Below are 20634 nucleotides of genomic sequence, written 5' to 3' on the forward strand. Positions count from 1 at the left end.
CTATGAAATTAAAGTTGCTAGGGATTCTAAAACTAACCCAAAAAGTTTTTTCCAGGTCTATAGAACAAAAGTTAGAGATAAGATAGGTCCCCTTAAAAATAACTATGGGCACCTTACTGACAATGAGAATGAAATGTGCTTGATTTTAAATAATTATTTTCTCTCAGTTTTTACACAGGAAGACACTAACAATATTCCAGTAATTAATTTTTACAGTGGGCTAGAAGAAAATAAATTATGTAACATCACAGTCACTAGTGAGATGGTTGTGAGGCAGATAGACAGACTGAAGCAAAATAAGTCGCCGGGTCCTGATGAGGTTTTTTCAAGGGTTCTTAAGGAATGCAAAATGGAACTCTGTGAACCATTAACTAATATTTTTAATTTATCTCTTCAAACAGGTGTAGTGTCTGATATGTGGAAGATGGCTAATGTAACTCCTATTTTTAAAACAGGGGACAAGTCGTTACCGTCAAATTACCGCCCAATAAGCCTGACCTCAATTGTAGGCAAATTACTAGAGTCAATTATAGCTGAGATTATAAGAAGCCATCTCGATAAGCATAGCTTGATTAATGATACTCAGCATGGATTCACAAGAGGCCGGTCTTGTCTAACTAATTTATTAACTTTCTTCAGTAAAGCTTTTGAGGCTGTTGACCACAATAAAGAATTTGATATTATTTACTTAGATTTTAGTAAGGCTTTTGATAGAGTTCCGCACCATAGACTGTTAAAGAAAGTGGCAGCTCATGGCATTGGGGGAAAAGTGCTCTCGTGGATCGAGTCATGGCTCACTGACAGGAAGCAGAGAGTGTCCATAAATGGGGTTAAATCCGAGTGGGGATCTGTAACAAGTGGCGTTCCACAGGGATCAGTCTTGGGCCCGTTGTTGTTTATAATATATATCAATGATCTTGATTAGGGAATTACTAGTGATATGAGCAAATTCGCCGATGACACAAAGATAGGTAGGATAATTGATTCAAACGTAGATGTTAGGGAACTTCAGGAGGATTTAAACAAACTCTATTCTTGGTCAGAAAAGTGGCAGATGCAGTTCAATGTAGATAAATGCAAGGTTCTGAAGCTTGGGAGTGCCCATAACCCTAGTACTTATAAATTAAATGATGTAGAACTTAGCCATACAGATTGCGAAAAGGACTTGGGGGTTATGGTGAGCAGCAACCTTAAACCAAGACAGCAATGCCTAAGCGTACGTAATAAGGCAAATAGATTACTGGGATTTATATCAAGAAGTGTAAGCAACAGAAGTCCAGAGGTCATACTGCAGCTTTATACATCATTAGTAAGGCCTCACCTTGATTATGCAGCTCAGTTCTGGTCTCCGTATTACAAAATGGACATAAATTTGTTAGAAAACATTCAGCGTAGGATGACTAAATTAATACATAGCATCAGAAATCTTCCTTATGAAGAAAGATTGAAGACTCTTAAGTTACATTCACTTGTTAGACGAAGAATGAGGGGAGACCTGATCGAAGTGTATAAGTGGAAGATAGGTATTAATAAAGGGGATATTAATAAGGTCTTCAGGATGTCTCTCCAAGAGAGAACGCGCAATAATGGATTTAAATTAGATAAGTTTAGATTTAGAAAGGACATAGGAAAGTATTGGTTTGGAAATAGGGTAGTTGATGAGTGGAACAGTCTACCTAGTTGGGTTATTGAGGCTGGGACTTTGGGTAGTTTCAAATCTAGGTTGGATAAGTACATGAGTGGGAGGGGTTGGATTTGAGTGGGACTTTCACATCAGAGCTTATTTCTTGGGTGGCACTGAAAATTGGGTTGGGCAAATGTTTTGTTAGTGGGATGAATTGTAAAGGACCTGCCTAGTATGGGCCAGCAGGCCTCCTGCAGTGTTCCTCCTTTCTTATGTTCTTATGTTCTTATGATAAAATCAAAGAAAACTCAGATGAGTGTGTATAAATAAACATGTACATGTATGTGTAGTGTGACGTAAGTGTAAGTAGAAGTAGCAAGACATACCTGTAATCTTGCATATTTATGAGACAGACAAAAGACACCAGCAATCCTACCATCATGTAAAAGAATTACAGGCTTTCGTTTTACAGTCACTTAGCAGGACGGTAGTACCTCCCTGGGTGGTTGCTGTCTACCAATCTACTACATGTTCTTGTTCTTGTTTATTTCCCTAAATCTCCATGGAGAAGTGAAATAGAATTCTTCCTCCATAAGCCATGTGTGTCGTAAGAGGCGACTAAAATGCCAGGAGGAAGGGGCTGGTAACCCCTTTTCCTGTATACATTACGAAAGTTAAAAAGAGAAACTTTTGTATTTTCTTTTTGAGCCACCCTGCTTTGGTGGGATATAGCTGGTTTGTTGAAAGATGATTTTTAAATTGGTACTTTTTTAATTTTGTGTGAAACTGGCCAAATTACTTAAGTCTGATCTCTTTGTAGGGTAGCTGAAATAGATGAACGAATGGAAGGCATACCAACATAATCGTTAAGAATTTGTAAAAAAAAAAAAGAATACTCACCCCTAATGTCAAAATCGGCATCATGGCAGGTGAAGGGCATCAAAATGTTTTCTATAATGTCTTGAAAACCCATAGACCTGCCAGCTACTTCTTTCGATATTTGAAAATTGTAAGTCAGCACACTTTTGTACTGTTGACATAACTGCAATATACCATATAATAAAAGACAATTTTTTTCCATATCACTATCAATAAAATATCATAGAATAATTTATTAATATGTACATCACAAATACAGCAACATTTTCTGTTCATTGTATAAAGTTAGAAAAAATATAATTTCCAACTGTGGAGCCAAATAGTTAATATAATATAAAGGAGAAGCCTTAATATAAAAAAAAAAAACATCGTTTTCACTAATGAGTAACAAAATTACTTTTGTATTTACCAAGGAAAAGTGTTGAAGACATTTACTTGGATGAAGTTTGTGACTGGCATTTTGTCTTGATGCTACTTCATTCCACAACTCATCACTACTGAGTACCCTCTCCAGCTCTGCACTATCATGACAGAGAAGCCGATATTCTTTAACAGTATTTAGCATTGTTAGGAGATTTTCTTCATTCCAGTAAGCCTTACCATATGCTGAAAATTAAGATCATTAGTAAATTGCATTTTGTGCTACATGATAAAATTAAACAGCTGCTAAACCACTATGACAGAATTATGGAGGCACTGGAGGATGACCAAAATGTGTATGTGATTTACACAGATTTTCAAAGGCATTTAAGAAATGCGATCCTGAAGTCAAAGAGCACAAAATGAAGGCCAAGGCATTATGGAGAAGGTGGGCAGATGAATTTTTGGAAATATAACACACAGAAAGTAGTAGAAAACAGAGCAAAGTCCAGCATCAGCTAGGTAAAAAGCTCAGTGCCCCAAGGCACTGTCTTGGCACCTCTGCTGTTTCTCATCCTCATAGCAGACATAGATAAAAACACCCATCACAATTTTGCATCATCATTTGCAGATGACACTAAAATAAGCATGAAAGTCACTATGGTAGAAGACACTGAAAAATTATAGGACGACATAAGCAGAGTTTTCCAGTGGGCAGTGGAGAACAATATGATGTTCAATGGTGATAAGTTCCAGCTGCTTAGGTATGGAAAGAATGAAGAACTCAAAAGGAACACAGTATACATAACTCAAGAGGGTCACCAAATACAACGAAAGGAACATGTAAAAGATTTGGGAAAATTATGTCAGCTAACCTTATTTTAAAAGAACATAATAAGACAAAGAAATATCTAAGCTAGAACAAATACAGAGATCATTTAAGGCACACAATGAGCCTGTAAAGCACTTAAATTACTAGAAACGCCTTGAAGCCTTGAATATTCACTCACTGGAGCGGAGGAGATACAGGTCACCCTCCACATTTGCGAGGATTAGGGGATCACGAACCTCGCAAATGTTGAAAAATCACAAATGTTTGGTACACAAATATATTGTAGGGAAATATAATAATATCATTTACTTAGCCTAACAATACTGCTTCCATAACCCTTTGACTGTTTACGTCATGTATATACATCTTACTCGCCACTGTTTCTGACGTATTTAAACGAGTAAATTCTAGCGGTCTCAAATCAAGCAGGAGAAAGCTGGTAGGCCCACATGTGAGAGAATGGGTCTGTGTGGTCAGTGTGCACCACATAAAAAAATCCAAGAGCATGCAGTGCATAATGAGAAAAAAACTCCGTTTGTTTTTTTGGATTAAAACGCCGAATTCGAGGTGTATTTTCATACAGTATTTATCACTGTATTCTCGTTTCATGGTCTCAGGTGATAAAATGTAAAACATATTACAGAAACAAAGGTGATTTTCATTACTTTCATGATGAAAACGACCTTGAAGTAGCGGAAATGTTCGATTTTTACCAATGTTCAAGAGTATGGGGTATGGTTCAAGAGTAAGCAAATCACACCACACATCCAATACACATCAACTGGGGAGTCTAATATTCTTTCACTAGTGCACTGATATTATTTATACCATTTTTACAATAATGCAGTAGTCTACATAACAGTAAATTTTGTATTTTTTTTGTATGAATAAAAAATCAAAATAGAAAGCAATAGTAATATAAGAGGGGCCTAGAGACATGACTAATGAACAGTAGATATGTTATTTTAGTGCCAAAAATGTCTACATTGTTTATTCTGGACCCTATTTTGAAATTGGCATCTTTTTTAATTTGTGTGAAATTGGCCAAATTGCAATTTCTGACCACTTTATTGGGTAATTCAAATCGGTAAATGGGCGGTTTCTTGTACTCATCTGATAGAAAAAGTGGAGTTCTAAAGAAATAGCTATGAGTTTGGTCAACTGGAACAACAGAATTGGCCAAAAACAGGGCTCTAAGTCGGCAAAATTGCTGATGCGCATATGTCGCCGAGACTGCTAACTTCACGGGAGTGTAATTCTGTGAGTTTCTGACCAAATTTCGTACTTTTGGTGTCATTACTATTGGGAAAAGATTCTCTATCATTTCAAATGAAAAAATAATTTTTTTTTCCCCAAAACTTTTGTGACATAGAATGACAGTTTCAGAAAGGGGCTTACAACAGTCAAAGGGTTAACCTATTGAACCATAAACATTCATAAAACACATGACAACATCGTAAAATATTGTACTAGTGCCAGCCCTTTGGTAAAGAAGGTGAGAAAACTATAGAATTCAACAAAGAACTTGTAGCACAGTACCAAGGTGGAGGAGGAAGAGAGAGGGGAGAATATGCCTTCTTTAGTGATTCTACGATATGTACGATACTAAAGCAGCACAAGTCGACAAAGGCTATAGCACCAGCCAGTGATAAAGTGTAGCACTTCTATGATGGCCTAATTGCAATCAAAACTGCACTAACGCACATAGAACCCAGCATGACCCAAGATAAACGACAGTGATACCTAAAAACCGAGAAACTACCGACTGAAGCGAAGACTGCCCCTCAAACTCCAAGCACAGCCCCGCTGCCAGATGACTACCTACTCCAAGCTCTTAACTACTTCAGTTTCTTCACCTAACCACAGCAACTCCTGTACTACTATGAGACCAACTCATAGAAGAAACCACTAAGAACAGCAAGGCAGCACCTAGAAACCGACTATTCCATAAGACGACCCAGCAGGACACCGGTGCTCCATCCACCCCCTCACCACCCAGAGCAATGCATCACCAACAACAAACATGGTCGACTCCCCCTCACTCACCAACCAAGGCGACTTGACTGCAACAACACCAACCGTGACTGACTCCCTCTCTACATCTACTACCTTCATAGGATTTATTTATTTATTTATTTATTTATTTAATAATTTGAACATACATACAGAGGTACAAAAAAATACAGGTAAGAGCAGCATGCCAAAGCCACTTGTATGCATAGCATTACGGGCAGGCTTAAAATTAACTTAAGATTAACTAAGCAATGATGTAATCAGTGATAAAACATTACTGTAAACAGATAACAATAAAGCACAAATGAGTATTACAAAGACAGGTCATATGGTTGCATGCATCACTGTACATTCAGTAGAATGGAGTATTCTGTTAGGTAGTGTATTTACAAAATAACAAAGTTAGATTGGGTCTTAGGTTTATCATTTATGTGATATAATTATGAGAAACATTTAAGATATACAATTTATAAGGTTCAGTTATTCAGTATTTATTTGCTTTTGGGTGAGTAAGTGATCTTTGAGAAGAGACTTGAATTTGAACATTAAAATGGTATAAAATACCGACAGGTTGTTAGGTAAGACACATATGCAACAGTTAGGTATCTTTTAGGGTGATGGACTGATTACATCGTCTTCAAGTCTCTTCTGCTTCTATCAACTTTTCTGTACTCGACTGAAGAAGCCTACTGTGTAGGCGAAACGTTTCGAAATAAAGATACCTAACTGTTGCATATGTGTCTTACCTAACAGACTTGAATTTATAAACAGGTAGTGTTTCTTTTATATTTACAGGTAATGAATTCCAGATTTTAAGGCCTTTTATGTGCATTGAGTTTTTGCATAGTGTGAGATGGACACGAGGAACATCAGAGAGTGATCTGTGCCTTGTGTTATGGTCATGTGTTCTGTTGAGGTTGGTAAGGAGATGTTTGAGGGGAGGGTTAATATCAGAGTTAAGTGTTCTATGTACGTAATAGGTGCAGTAGTAAGTATGGATGTTTTGTATGGTGAGTAGGTTTAGTATTTTGAATATTGGTGGAGTGTGCTGCCTGTAGTGGGAATTTGTTATCATTCTGACTGCTCCAACTGAGCCCATGGAAGTCACCGAGATTATAAAGTCACTTAAAAATAACTCAGGGAATCTGTCTCATGTCCCACCATTATTGTACAAGAGAGTGGCCCATGTCCTCTCGCATACTATCTCAATGCTTTTTAACAAGTCACTAGAAGCTAGCACCTTCCCGAAACTACTCAAGATGGCAAGGGTTACACCAATACATAAAGGTGGTGACCCTACAGATTTAAACAACTATAGGCCAATATCAAACTTACCATTGCTATCCAAAATCTTTGAGAAACTCGTGCACAGGAGACTATATTCATTTATAACGTCACAAAACATACTCAACCCCTGCCAATTTGGATTCAGGAAAAATAAAAGCACTAACGATGCAATTATAAAAATGCTAGATCTGCTTTACACAGCATTGGAAAATAAGGAATATCCACTAGGAATTTTTATTGACCTAAGAAAAGCTTTTGACACAGTAGACCACAGCATCCTACTCCACAAACTTGACCATTATGGTATAAGAGGCCATGCGCTTGCATATTTCAAATCTTACCTTACTAATAGGTATCAGTATGTCACCATTAAAGACACAGCATCAACAACACAGCCACTTGATACTGGAGTTCCGCAGGGTAGTGTCCTTGGTCCCCTGCTCTTCCTCATATACATCAATGATCTTCCAAACGTATCTCGACACCTGAACCCCATTCTCTTTGCTGACGACACGACTTATGTCATCTCTCACCCTTATCTTGCAACCCTCAACACCATTGTTAATGAGGAGCTGATCAAAATATCGACTTGGATGACAGCCAATAAACTTACGCTTAACGTTGGCAAAACCTACTACATTATGTTTGGTAGCAGAGCAGGAGATGCGCAAATTAACATTAAGTTCGACAACACTCTAATTACCAGGCATAATGAGGGCAAATTCTTAGGCCTATACCTCGACAACAACCTGAACTTCAGCACCCATATCCAACACAACCAAAAAAGTATCCAAAACGGTTGGGATCCTCTCCAAGATACGATACTACGTGCCGCAAACTGCCCTTCTCACACTATACCATTCCTTATATATCCATACCTCACCTATGCTATCTGTGCTTGGGGTTCAACTGCAGCAACACACCTAAAACCAATAATAACCCAACAAAAAGCCATAGTAAGAATAATCACTAAATCCCATCCCTGGCAACACCCCCCCCCCCCACTCTTCATAGATCTAAACTTACTCCCTGTTCAGTACATCCACACTTACTACTGTGCAATCTACATCTACAGGACCTTAAATTCCAATATTAACCTTGACCTAAAATGCTTTCTTGATAGTTGTGACAGAACCCAGAGGCACAACACCAGACACAAACATCTCTATGACATTCCCCGTGTCCGACTAAACCTTTACAAAAATTCAATGTATGTCAAAGGCCCTAAAATCTGGAACACCCTACCTGAAAATTCCAAAACTGCAGACACATTCATCACCTTCAAAACTACCATCAGAAAACATCTTATCTCCCTGATACACCCTGTCAACTAATAATATGAATACCAACTGGTGGTTCACACTTACATTCACTCACCCATTTGACCATAAACAGAAATATCAATCTCAATCTCAAAATAATGAATCTTAACTAGTCATAAGTTGGCCTGTGATACTCCAATACTGAAACTATGTATAGTGCCAAAACAAAAGCATTCACATTGCTAAACTCACAACTAGTATTTAGTCACTTAGCCATAATACCAACTTATCTCATAATTTTGTAACATTTTAAACCTAAGATTTAATATAAGTCTGCCCGAAATGCCTAGCCATGCTAGGCGTTCTAGTGGTACACTCTGTAATTATTATTTTACTACATGTAAACCACACAATAACGAAATTCTGTAAACTCAGCATTGTAATACTTATAGAGAATAAAGTTTGAATTTGAATTTGAATTTTGTTGGGTAATTAGTGCTCTGAGATGGTTAATTGTTGTTGAGCCCCATGCACAAATTCCATAGGTGAGATAGGGGTAAATAGGAGAGTGATAGAGGGCCAGGAGGGCTGACTGTGGAACATAGTACCGTATCTTCGATAGTATGCCTACGGTCTTGGAAATTTTCTTAGAAATTTGTTGTATATGTGTATGAAATTTGAGTCTATTGTTAAGGTGGATTCCTAAGAATTTTCCCTCTGTTAGCTTTGTGATAGGTGATCCGTTTATCATTATGTTAAGAGGGACATCTGTAGCTCTGTTACTAAACTGAATGAAGTAGGTTTTGTCAATGTTTAGTGTAAGTTTGTTAGTCCTCATCCAGGTAGATATTTTCTGTAATTAGGTATTTACAGTATTGGCTAGCATGACTGGGCTCGGGTGAGAGAAGACGTATGTAGTGTCTTCTGCAAATAGTGTGGGTTTGAGTAATTGCGAAGCATTTGGTAGATCATTTATGTATAGGAGAAAGAGAAGAGGGCCAAGGACACTTCCCTGTGGGACACCAACTGTAATTGGTTGTGCGGAAGAGTTTGCCCCATTTATGTACACATATTGGCTTCTGTTGCTGAGGTATAACTTGAGGTAGTTGAGGGAGTGCCCTCTTATACCATAGTGTGACAACTTTATGTGTAGCAAGTCATGGACAACTGTATCAAAAGCTTTACTTAAGTCAATGAAGATCCCCAGTGGGACTTCTTTTTTCTCTATTGCAGTGTATACAGTATATGTTCTAGCATGTGTATAATAGCATCATTAGTATTTTTATTAGGCCTGAATCCAAATTGGCAGGGGTTGAGTATGTTTTGGGAGATGAGGTAGGAGTAGATTCGTTTATGAATTAATTTTTCGAAGATTTTTGAGTGAGGGTGTAAGTTGGATATTGGCCTATAGTTATTCAACTCTGTTTGGTTTCCTCCTTGCTATTTTGAGAACTGTAGGGAAGGTAGAGGATTCAATGGATTTGTTAAAAAGTGTTGCAATGATTGGTGATAGCACTTGTGACACTTTTTTGTATATAATGGGTGGTAAGGTATTTAAATCTCCTGTCTTGTTTTTTAGTGTGTTGATAATAAGGGAGACTTCGTATGGGTTAGTCGGAGCTAGGAACAGTGTGTTCGGGTAGTTGCCAGTGAGGTAGTCATTTGGTGGGGTATCTGAGCTTGGGATTTTATTGGCAAGGTTTTTTCCTATAGTGGAGAAGAAATCATTGAGTCTGTTTGCTGTTTCTGTTGGTGGGAGTTGGGGTTCATCTGATTTTCCTAATTTAATTTTGCTATTTCGCGATATCTTTTTTGTTCCTAGAATTTCTGATAGGGTTTTCCAGGTCTTTTTTATATCACCTCGTAAGTTGGATAATCTGTTCTCATAATACAATTTTTTTGCCCTTCTTATCAGCCTGGTTAGGATTGACGAGTAACGTTTTGTTTGGTCTCTGGTTACGTGACCCATTCTGTACTGTTTTTCATATAGGTGTTTTGTATTTATGGATTTGAGAATGCTGGGTGTTAGCCAGGGACTGTTCAGTCTCTTAGCTGTCATCTGTTTAGTTTTTTTAGGGCAGTGCTTGTTATAGAGGTATTGAGTATTTTTTAGAAAATTATTAATACATTCGTCAATATCTGTATAGATTTCTAGCTAGCTCAGTGTGCCAGTCAATGTTTGTTACTGCTGTTGTGAAGTTATTGATAGCTGCCTCACCATGAAGTCTGAAGGTGACTTTAGTAGTGTCTTGGGGTAATTTACCAAGAGTTGTTATGAGGAAAGTAGGGTAGTGGTCTGTGGTATTATCTGTGATTATGCCTGATTTTAAAGGGGATATGGTGTTGGTCCAGATGTGGTCTAGTAGGGAAACACTAGTCTCTGTAACTCTTGTAGGTTTTGTTACTGTTGGTAGCAACATGCAGTTACTCATTGTGTTTGTGAATTCAGTAACGTGTGGGTCCTGGTCTTGTAGGAGATTTATATTGAAGTCACCTGAGAGTAGTAAGTGATCTTTGTTCATGCGTGCATCAGTTATCGTACTTCCAAGGTTTTGACTAGATCGGCTAATGTTTGACTGTCGAACTCTGTAGATGCCTATCAATGTGAGAGGTTTTTTGTAGGTATTTGGATTTGAATTTAGCTATTATATATTCCCGATGTTCATCCCTTGTGCAAGTATTAGTGATATATTCTAGCTGGTCTGAGTAGAATATAGCTGTGCCACCCCCTTGTTGGTCTGGCCTACAGTTGTGTTTGGCTGTGTAACCAGGAATGGCATAGACATCTGTAGTATCAGGCTTTAGCCAGGTTTCAGTTAGTGTAATGATGGACATATTGGCATGCAAGGAATTTAGTAACGCTATGAGTTCATCGTAATGCTTGCTTAACCCTTTGAGGGTTTCGGTCGTACTAGTACGTCTTACGCGTAGGGGTTTTTGACGTACTAGTACGCATAAATTCTAGCGGCCTCAAATCTCGCGCGAAAAGGCTGGTAGGCCTAGGTGTGAGAGAATGGGTCTGCGTGGTCGGTGTGCGCGGTAGAAAAAAATCTGGGACCCAGTGGTGCATTGTGGGAATGCCCTCTTAGTAAACAATGTCCACCATGCCTCGCGTTAAGAAGGTCCTCACTCCTCGGCGAATTGGGACACTTTTGTTCCCCAGTGACAGTTCTAATAGTGATGGAAGTGCCAGTGAAGATGAGTTTCGTGGTTTTAGTGAGGTTTTGACCAAAACTAATGACCATAATATCGGTAATAGTGAGGAAAACCCAGACGACCCTCAGCCTTCCACCTCTGGTGCTGGGCCCTCTTGTTCACATTCAGTTGTTCCAGAACCCAAGAGGAAACTTCTATTTTCCCAAATCCCAGACTCAGATGATAGCATGGGTGATGATAGTGATAGTGAATATGAACTACAAGCTCTTCAAACTAGTTCCAGTAGTGATAGTGAAGTGCAATATTCCCCAGTAAAGCGTCAGTATATACGACGATATATGCGCTCTGGTAGTGTGCCATATGTTATACCAAGGGGAAGGAGTGTATCTCGGAGTACATCCCGTGGCTGTACAACAGGAACAGACAGTGAAAATGACGAAGATACTGTTGCAATTGGGATGGAAAATGTGCGTGGTGGTAGTGGTGCCGGCGGTGAGGCACCAGCAGTGGGCCATGCTGCCACTAACGCCGCTGCCTCAGCTGATCTAGAACAAAGGCCACCATCCCCCACTCACCCACCACAACAGCCTCCACAACCACAACCTCCACCACCACAATCTCCACAACCACAACCACCTGTCATTGTCCAGTACCCACCAGCAGACCGCACCTGGGACTGGCAGGAAGCTGTCAATTTTGTTCCAAATCCCCACCAGTTTGATGGCAGCCAAAGTGGAATACGGCCATCTTGTGCACTTGGGAACAATGCCACTGAACTGGAATGTTTCGAGTTATTCTTTGACGAACCACTGATGAAAAGTATTGTCATGGAAAGCAACACATACTACGAGTACACCATGGCAAACACATTACTTTCACCAAAATCACGTCTACACCAGTGGAAGGAGGCAACTGTGGCTGAGATGTATCTTTTCTTTGCCACAATAATGCTTATGCCACATGTGTATAAGCACAAAGTGAAATCATACTGGTCAACAGACCGCCTGATTGCAACACCAGGTTTCAGTGATATAATGCCAGTGAATCGATTTGTGCTAATGTTACGTATGCTTCACTTCTCAGATAAAACCAGACCTGACAGAACTGACAGGTTATATAAGATTAGGAAAGTGTTTGTGTATCTGAAACAGAAATTCAGTACGCATTTTTATCCCTTCAGGAAGCTTGTAATTGACGAGTCTTTGATTCTGTTCAAAGGAAGACTCTCTTTCAAGCAGTACATACCAAGCAAGAGGAAACGCTTTGGTATAAAGTTGAAAAATATTTGAAAATAGTACATAAAAAACTAAATAGAAAAATACCGGGTGACGGCAGTCGGCGATGTTACCATATGTTGTTCAATTTTGGAAAATTTCACGCCTCCATATCTCGGTAAGTATTGACGTTAAAATTTTTTTGTTTAGCCTATAATGTTTAGAAAAAAATACTCTATTTTTTCATAAGAAAAAATAATTTTTTTTTTTTTTGAAATTTGGCCGACCCTGAGAACGAGTTTCGGAGAGGGCCTGTCGACCCTCAAAGGGTTAAAGATCTGATACTGTAGTTAAAGACAGTTATGTTGTTGTTGGCTCTGAGGAGTGCCTTTAATTGTTCTGCTGTGTAGTAATTACAGTAACTGTTTGATTCATTTCAATCATTAACCCTTTCAGGGTCCAAGGCCCAAATCTGAAGTCACGCACCAGTGTCCAAGAATTTAAAAAAAAAAAAATTGTTATTTTTTCTTATGAAATCGTAGAGAATCTTTTTCTGAAGGTAATAAAACAAAAAGTACAAAATTTGGTGGAAAATTGACTAAATTATTCTCTCGCGAATTTTTATGTGTCAGCGATATTATCGAATCAGCGATTTTGCAGACTTTGACTCCCATTTTAGGCCAATTACATTATTCCAATCAACCAAATTCTTAGCTATTTCACTAGTATTACTTCTATTCTATCGATTGAGCACAAGAAATCGCCAAGTCAACTGTTTCAACTACAAAATAAAGTGATCGGAAATTGTTAATTTGGCCAATTTAACACAAAGTTCAAAATATTCCAATTTCAAAATAGGCTCCAGAATAAACAATGTAGGTATTCCTGGAACTAAAATAACATTTCCTCTGTTCATTAGTTACATTTTGAGGCTTTACAAATAAATTCCATTTTGATTTTTTATTCACATAATGAATTTTTATTCACACCAAAAAATAGAAGATTTACTGTTATGCAATACTGTAATAATTGTATAAATATCATCACCATATTTGTGAATGTATATTAGACCCACCAGCTGACGTGTATTAGATGTGTGAGGTCGTTTGTTTACTCTTGAATATCGGGAAAAATTTAACATTTCCGCTACTTTGAGCTCAGTTTCAAGCCATTTCCAGTGCTAAAACCAATCAAAATCATCTCTATTTCTGTAATATATCTTCCATTCTATCAAACGAGACCAAGAAATCGCAAATACAACTATAAAAAACATACAAAAAACACTGCAAAGTCGCTGTTTTAATCGAAAAATCATGATTTCAGTTTTTTTCTCTCATTATACACAGTGTGCTGCAGGATCTGTTTTGTGTGGTGCACACATACTACATAGATGTATTCTGTCATATCTAGGCCCAAATGTACCACTCACAGTTTATCAGAGTGAGCTGAGCTCATGACGTAGATCTACGGTTTGGACCCTGAACGTAAAGCCGTAGATCTACGGGACGGACCCTGAAAGGGTTAAGTAAGAGGTTGGTATCAGGATCAATGCTTGTAATCCTAAGATTTGTAGTGAATCTATAGTTAGAATTAAGTATAAACCCATTTAAGTATTAACCCATCTGATACACTCCCAGGTATGACTAATGATCCTGACACTCTAAAGAATTGCATCACCACCCTAACGGCGGAAAACCTGAATCTTCTTACTGAAAATATGGCCCTTTGCGCAACAATAACAAACCATGAATCTAAGTTACTTCACCTTGAGAATAAGATTGACAGCACTGAACAACAGCTAAAATCAACTGGCATGGCTGATTTTGGCAAGACCCTCCAAGCAGTCACACAGATCAAATAACTTCCCTAAACATGAAGATTGAAGATGCCGTCAAGAACTGGAAAATAAATATGGATACCCAATCGAACAATTATTTTGCTTACCAAGATGATAAGGCAGAGCAATATAAGCTAGCCAATGCAGTAGTGATTAACAGTCCACTCTTTCCTAGTGAATTAAACCATACCAATTGCAAAGCTACAACTCTTCAGATCATACAAGACCACCTACATGTTAGTGTGCCAGTGTTGGAAATAAAAGAATCACAGCTACTAGGGAACCAAGGGAGAAAAAGTGTTATGCTCAGATTTCACACACAAGAAAGAAAAAAAGACCTAATAAGTTCATCTATTCAAGCAAAAAAAAGATATATACATAAATGAGTGTCTCACAAGTAAACGACAGAACCTCCTGTACAGAGTGAGAAAACTGAAGCGTGAGAATAATGATAAAATTCACCAGTGCTTTGTATGTGATGGACAAATTCTAGTAAGAAAAACAAATGTAGGCCGTGTGTACTATATTACAGATAAAAATGAACTAGCAAACTTTCTTCATGACAAGAACATTACAGAGTCTGACTGATATTAGTGACCACATCATTGTACAGGTCTCCCTCAACATTTGCGTTTTCAACTTTCGCAGGCTTCACACATTCGCGAATTCCCAACCGCCAAATTCCCAGCCGCCAAATCATATTTAAGTTTACCACCCTCCCTCCGACCCCTGGAACTGGCAGCCAGCCCTCCCACCACTGTGTGGTGAGTGTTTTGTTTGTTCATTATTTGCTACTAAACTACAGTATAAATAATGTAAACCCATCCATGACTGCATATTAGAATGGCTATTCGGACAGGTATTGGAAGGTGACATCATGTGTTTACTCTTGAACACAGCAAAGAATCAAACATTTCTGCTACTGCTAATAATAATAATAATAATAATAATAATAATAATAATAATAATAATAATAAATACGATAGAATTGAAGAAGGAAATTGTACAAAAATACGAGGGCTGAAGCAGTGGAGGAAGTGGTTGACGCATCGTCAGTGTGGCTTTGTTTATGCTGGAGTGAGTATTAGTCTCCGTGCTCTTCCAAACATTTCACAATAATTCATTGTATTTGGTGCTTGTAGACTGAGTGTGACTGGAGTGGTTGAGGCAGTGGTAGAGGCAGTGGGTGAGGCAGTGGTAGAGGCAGTGGTAGAGGCAGTGGGTGAGGCAGTGGTAGAGGCAGTGGGTGAGGCAGCTGTTCAGACAGTGGATGAGGCAGTGGTTGAGGCAGTGGTAGAGGCAGTGGGTGAGGCAGTGATAGAGGCAGTGATATTTACTAACATATATGTTATAAATAATAATAGTACATTATGAATAACATTTATTATTATTATTATTATTATTATTATTATTATTATAAACATTATTAATATTAACATGTACTATTATTATTTATAATATATATGTTAGTAAATACCACTGCCTCACCCACTGCTTCTATCACTGCCTCTACCACTGCCTCTACCACTCCAGTCACATTCAATCTACAAGCACCAAATACAATGAATTATTGTGAAATGTTTGGAAGAGCACGGAGACTAATACTCACTCCAGCATAAACAAAGCCACACTGACGCTGCATCAACCACTTCCTCCACTGCTTCAGCCCTCGTATTTTTGTACAATTTCCTTCTTCAATTCTATCATATTTATTATTATTATTATTATTATTATTATTAGCAGTAGCACAAATGTTTGATTCTTTGCTGTGTTCAAGAGTAAACACATGATGTCACCTTCCAATACCTGTCCGAATAGCCATTCCAATATGCAGTCAAAAATGGGTTGACATTATTTATACTGTAGTTTAACCCTTTCAGGGTCCGTCCCATAGATCTACGGCTGGTCGGTGAGTGTCCAAACCGTAGATCTATGCCAAAATTCTAGCGCCGTCAAATTTAGCGCGAAAGCACTCATAGGCCTACATATGAGAGAATGGGTCTGCGCCGTGGGTGTGCGCCGTAAACAAAAAATCTAGGCGCCTGCATAGCATTGTGGGAACGCCGGCTCAGTCACCCTTGTTCACCATGTCTCGTCGCAAGTCAGCTCTCACTCCCCGGAAAATTGGGACTCTCCTCTTCCTGTCTGATAGTTCTGACACTGATGGAAGTGGAAATGAAGACGAATTCTACGGCTTTGATAAGTTAGTGACCGAAAATAATGACCAGGATATCGATAATAGTGGAGAAAACCCCGACGATCCTCGACCTTCTACCTCTGGTGTGGGCACTCGTGACTCACGGTCGGGTGTTCCTAAACGTAAGAGAAAACTAATATTTTCCCGTGGCCTGGCCTCTGACTTCAGTAATGACGATGATTCTGACGTGGATTGTGATTTTATTGCGCTCGACGATCATTCGAGTAGTGATAGTGAGGAAACATATTCACCAGTGAAGCGTCGGTATGTTCGCCGCCGCATGCGCTCGGGTAGTGTACCCTATGCTGTGCCCAGGGGACGGAGTACATCCCGGAGTACATCCCGTGGCCCTACACCCGTTTTAGGTAGTGATAGTGAGGATGATGTGGCCACACTTGGCATGGATGGGCCACGGACATCAGTGGATGGTGTTAGTGGGGCTGGTGGTGGTAGTGGCACCGCCATGCGTGACTCGCTGTGCCACGCGGGAACCCACGCTGCTGACTCATCAGTTCAAGGACAAAGCGGAGCGTCACCCACCAGCCCGCCACAACCACCCGTACAACCAGCCTATGATGTCCAGTATCCACCAGCAAACCGTATCTGGGATTGGCAGCAAAATCCCAATTTTGTTCCCAGCCCTCACCACTTTGATGACTCGCAAAATGGAATTCTACCTACCTGTCCCCTTGGAACCACGGCCAATGAACTGGAATTCTTTGAATTATTCTTTGACCAGCCATTGATGGAAATTATTGTCAGGGAAAGTAATACGTATTTTCAGTACACCATGGCAAATACGATCTTATCACCACAGTCAAGACTACACAGGTGGAAAGAGACGACTGTTGCAGAAATGTATTTGCTTTTTGCAACAATAATGCTTATGCCTCACGTCTATAAGCATAATATAAAAGCATACTGGTCCACAGATCGGCTAATTTGTACGCCATCCTTCAGTGAAATAATACCAGTGAACAGGTTTATCTTACTGTTACGTATGTTGCACTTCTCTGACAAAACCAGGCCTGACAGAAGTGACAGGTTATACAAGATTAGAAATGTTTTCATGTATCTCAAACAAAAGTTCAGGATATACTTTTATCCATTCAAGAATCTTGTAATTGACGAGTCTTTGATTTTGTTCAAAGGTAGACTGTCATTCAAGCAGTATATACCGAGCAAGAGGAACCGCTTTGGTATAAAATTGTTTGTACTCTGTGATTGTGACAGTGGCCTGGTGTTGGATATTGTTGTATACACGGGTAGTAAAACATTGAAAGATACCAAGATGTTATTGGGTATATCAGGTGACGTAGTGAGAAACATGATGGCACCTTATCTTGGTAAGGGCCATACATTATATACCGATAACTGGTACACAAGCCCATTACTCAGTGATTTCATGCGAGTGAACAAGACAGATGTGTGTGGCACAGTGCATTCTAATCGTAAACATATGCCCAGGCTCAACGCAGGTGTTCGTGGTGATGACGTGCAGGTGTTTACTGCCAATGACATCATGGCATTACGGTGGCATGACAAACGAGATGTCACATTGTTGACAACCATTCACCGTAATGAAATGCAAGACAGTGGCAAAGTTGATCGAGTGACTAATGAACGTATTCGAAAACCAGTGACAGTGATTGATTATACACAAAACATGCGCTTGGTTGACAAGTGTGACATGCAGATTGGTTTTGTTGACTGTGTTCGTAAGAGTTACAAGTGGTACATGAAACTTTTCTTCCATCTCATGGACATTTCAATGCTGAATGCATATAATATGTACCAAATAAAGACTGGTAACAGACCACCGTATGGTGAATTTTGTTTGTCTGTTGTCAGACAACTCATAATGAAGTACCAGGTAACAACACCTGCAATACAACATGGTCCTCGAATTCATCACAATATACCCAAGCGTTTGAGAAGAGAAGGTGATCATTTCATAATACAGCTTCCTTCAACTCAAAAGAAATTTGCTCAGAAGAGATGCATTGTCTGTGCACAAACAAAACGACGGCAACAAAGACGCAAAGACACTCGGTTTATGTGTGAGGAATGTAAGGTGCCTCTGTGTATGGTGCCTTGTTTCAAGGAGTTCCACAAGCTCCAGCAGTTCTAAAACCATGTCCAGTGATTGTAAATATGTAAATATATGATAGAACATTAGTATTATACAATATTTGTGCATGTTTATTGTAATAAACAACAGTGGTAAACAATAATATGATAATAACTTTAGTGCGGTTATTGTGTTCAATACAGTGAGTTTATATATATACATTATATACAGTATTGGTCTCTCAGGCCCCAAATGTTAGTAGGAATAGAAAAAAATTGGAAAAGAAAAGAAAAAACAACTAAAACAACAAAATAATATAATACGCGTATGTGGAATTCGTCGATGTTGCCGCCACCACATCATTTTCTACAAACTTCTTGGCACTGTATCTCGGTAAGTACTGATCAGATTCTAATTTTTTTTGTTTTATTACCTTCACAAAAATATGCTCTTTAATTCTGTAAGAAAAAATAATTTTTTTTTTTTTCAAAATTTCTTGGACACTGGTGCGTGACTTCAGATTTTGGCCTTGGACCCTGAAAGGGTTAATAGCAAATAATGAACAAACAAAACACTCACCACACAGTGGTGGGAGGGCTGGCTGCCAGTTGTGGGGGGTCGGAGGGAGGGTAGTAGGGACTCGCAGTGGTGGAGGCAGTGGTATTTAATAACATACATATTATTAATAACATACATGTTATTAAGGCATAACGTATGCATTTAGTACAATTTACGATGTTTTCATGTATTTTATGATTGTTCATGGTTCAACAAGTTAAGGAAGCAATACTGTCTTATATTTCCCTACAATATATTGGGGCACCAAACATTCGCGGTTTTTCAACATTCGCGAGACTCTTGATCCCCTAACCCTCGTGAATGTTGAGGGAGACCTGTATTACGTTAGTGTATGTTGATATGCCATTATTGAATTAATCCCAGTACTATCACCTCCCAGATAGTATTTACTATCTCATTATCCCATGTGTCCCACACAGCTCCCAGATCTCCAATTCACAATTTATTATTTGATAATAAGATAATTACTCTATAATAATATTTGTATTACCAATTATTCCTAAGTAACAATTGTTATAATTTTCTTATAATCTTACCAAATTTTCTCTCTGCTCCCAAACTACAAATAGCAAACTAGTGCATGTTCCTACTACACTACTGTGCAATTCTTTGTACCATCTTTCACTAGCTAGTATCAACTATCTCAAAAAGTAATTCTTTTTGTGATATTAATTGCTCCAACATTATGCTATAAGGCAAATCTTACTCTCAGGTTAATTTCATATCACAGTGACTATCTATCCTTTAACCCTTTCAGGGTCCAAGGCCAAAACGTGAAGGGGTGCCCCAGTGTAAAAAAAAATCTTACAGAATTAAAGATAATATTTTTGTGAAGGTAATAAAACAAAATAAAAATTCTGATCAGTACTTACCGAGACACAGCGGCGGGAAGTTGACCCAAAATGACCGGGTGGCGGCAACATCATGGCTTCCGCAAAATCGCATTTTTTTATTTTACGTTTTTTATACAGGTTCGCCATCACAAATCCGGCAATCAGTTATTTGGTTCCTTCAGTTATTCGGCACTAATTTTAGCTAGCATAATTTCAAATTTCCAGGATCGCCACACCAACCTGCTGGTACTGTTTGGTGGCGCTACTTGCTGCATAAGTCATTCCAATTTCTTTTTCTCCATTGATTGTTTTAACCTGCTTACTTTTAGCTCTAGCCATGGTTCCAATGAATAAAAGAAATGCTTCTCATTATGTAAAGCACCTACACAGTACATTATCCATTAACCCTTTGACTGTCGAAAGGCCCAATCCTGAAGTGTCTCCTGGTGTCGCAAAATATTCGAAAAAAAAAATTATTTTTTCTTATGAA

The 20634-nt window shown here is 38.7% G+C and overlaps 1 protein-coding gene across 1 annotated transcript in view; it reads right to left on the reverse strand.

The window, feature by feature from the left end:
* Positions 1-20634, reverse strand: part of LOC128685938 (uncharacterized) — a gene marked incomplete at its 5' end in the record, with an annotated part of 637739 nt that overhangs the window by 344530 nt on the left and 272575 nt on the right. The window contains 2 exon segments of the mRNA XM_070083119.1: positions 2525-2666; positions 2913-3109. Coding sequence (XP_069939220.1) covers positions 2525-2666; positions 2913-3109 — 339 coding nt within the window.

Source organism: Cherax quadricarinatus, chromosome 9, assembly GCF_038502225.1.
Source record: "Cherax quadricarinatus isolate ZL_2023a chromosome 9, ASM3850222v1, whole genome shotgun sequence".
In the NCBI taxonomy this organism is placed as follows: domain Eukaryota; kingdom Metazoa; phylum Arthropoda; class Malacostraca; order Decapoda; family Parastacidae; genus Cherax; species Cherax quadricarinatus.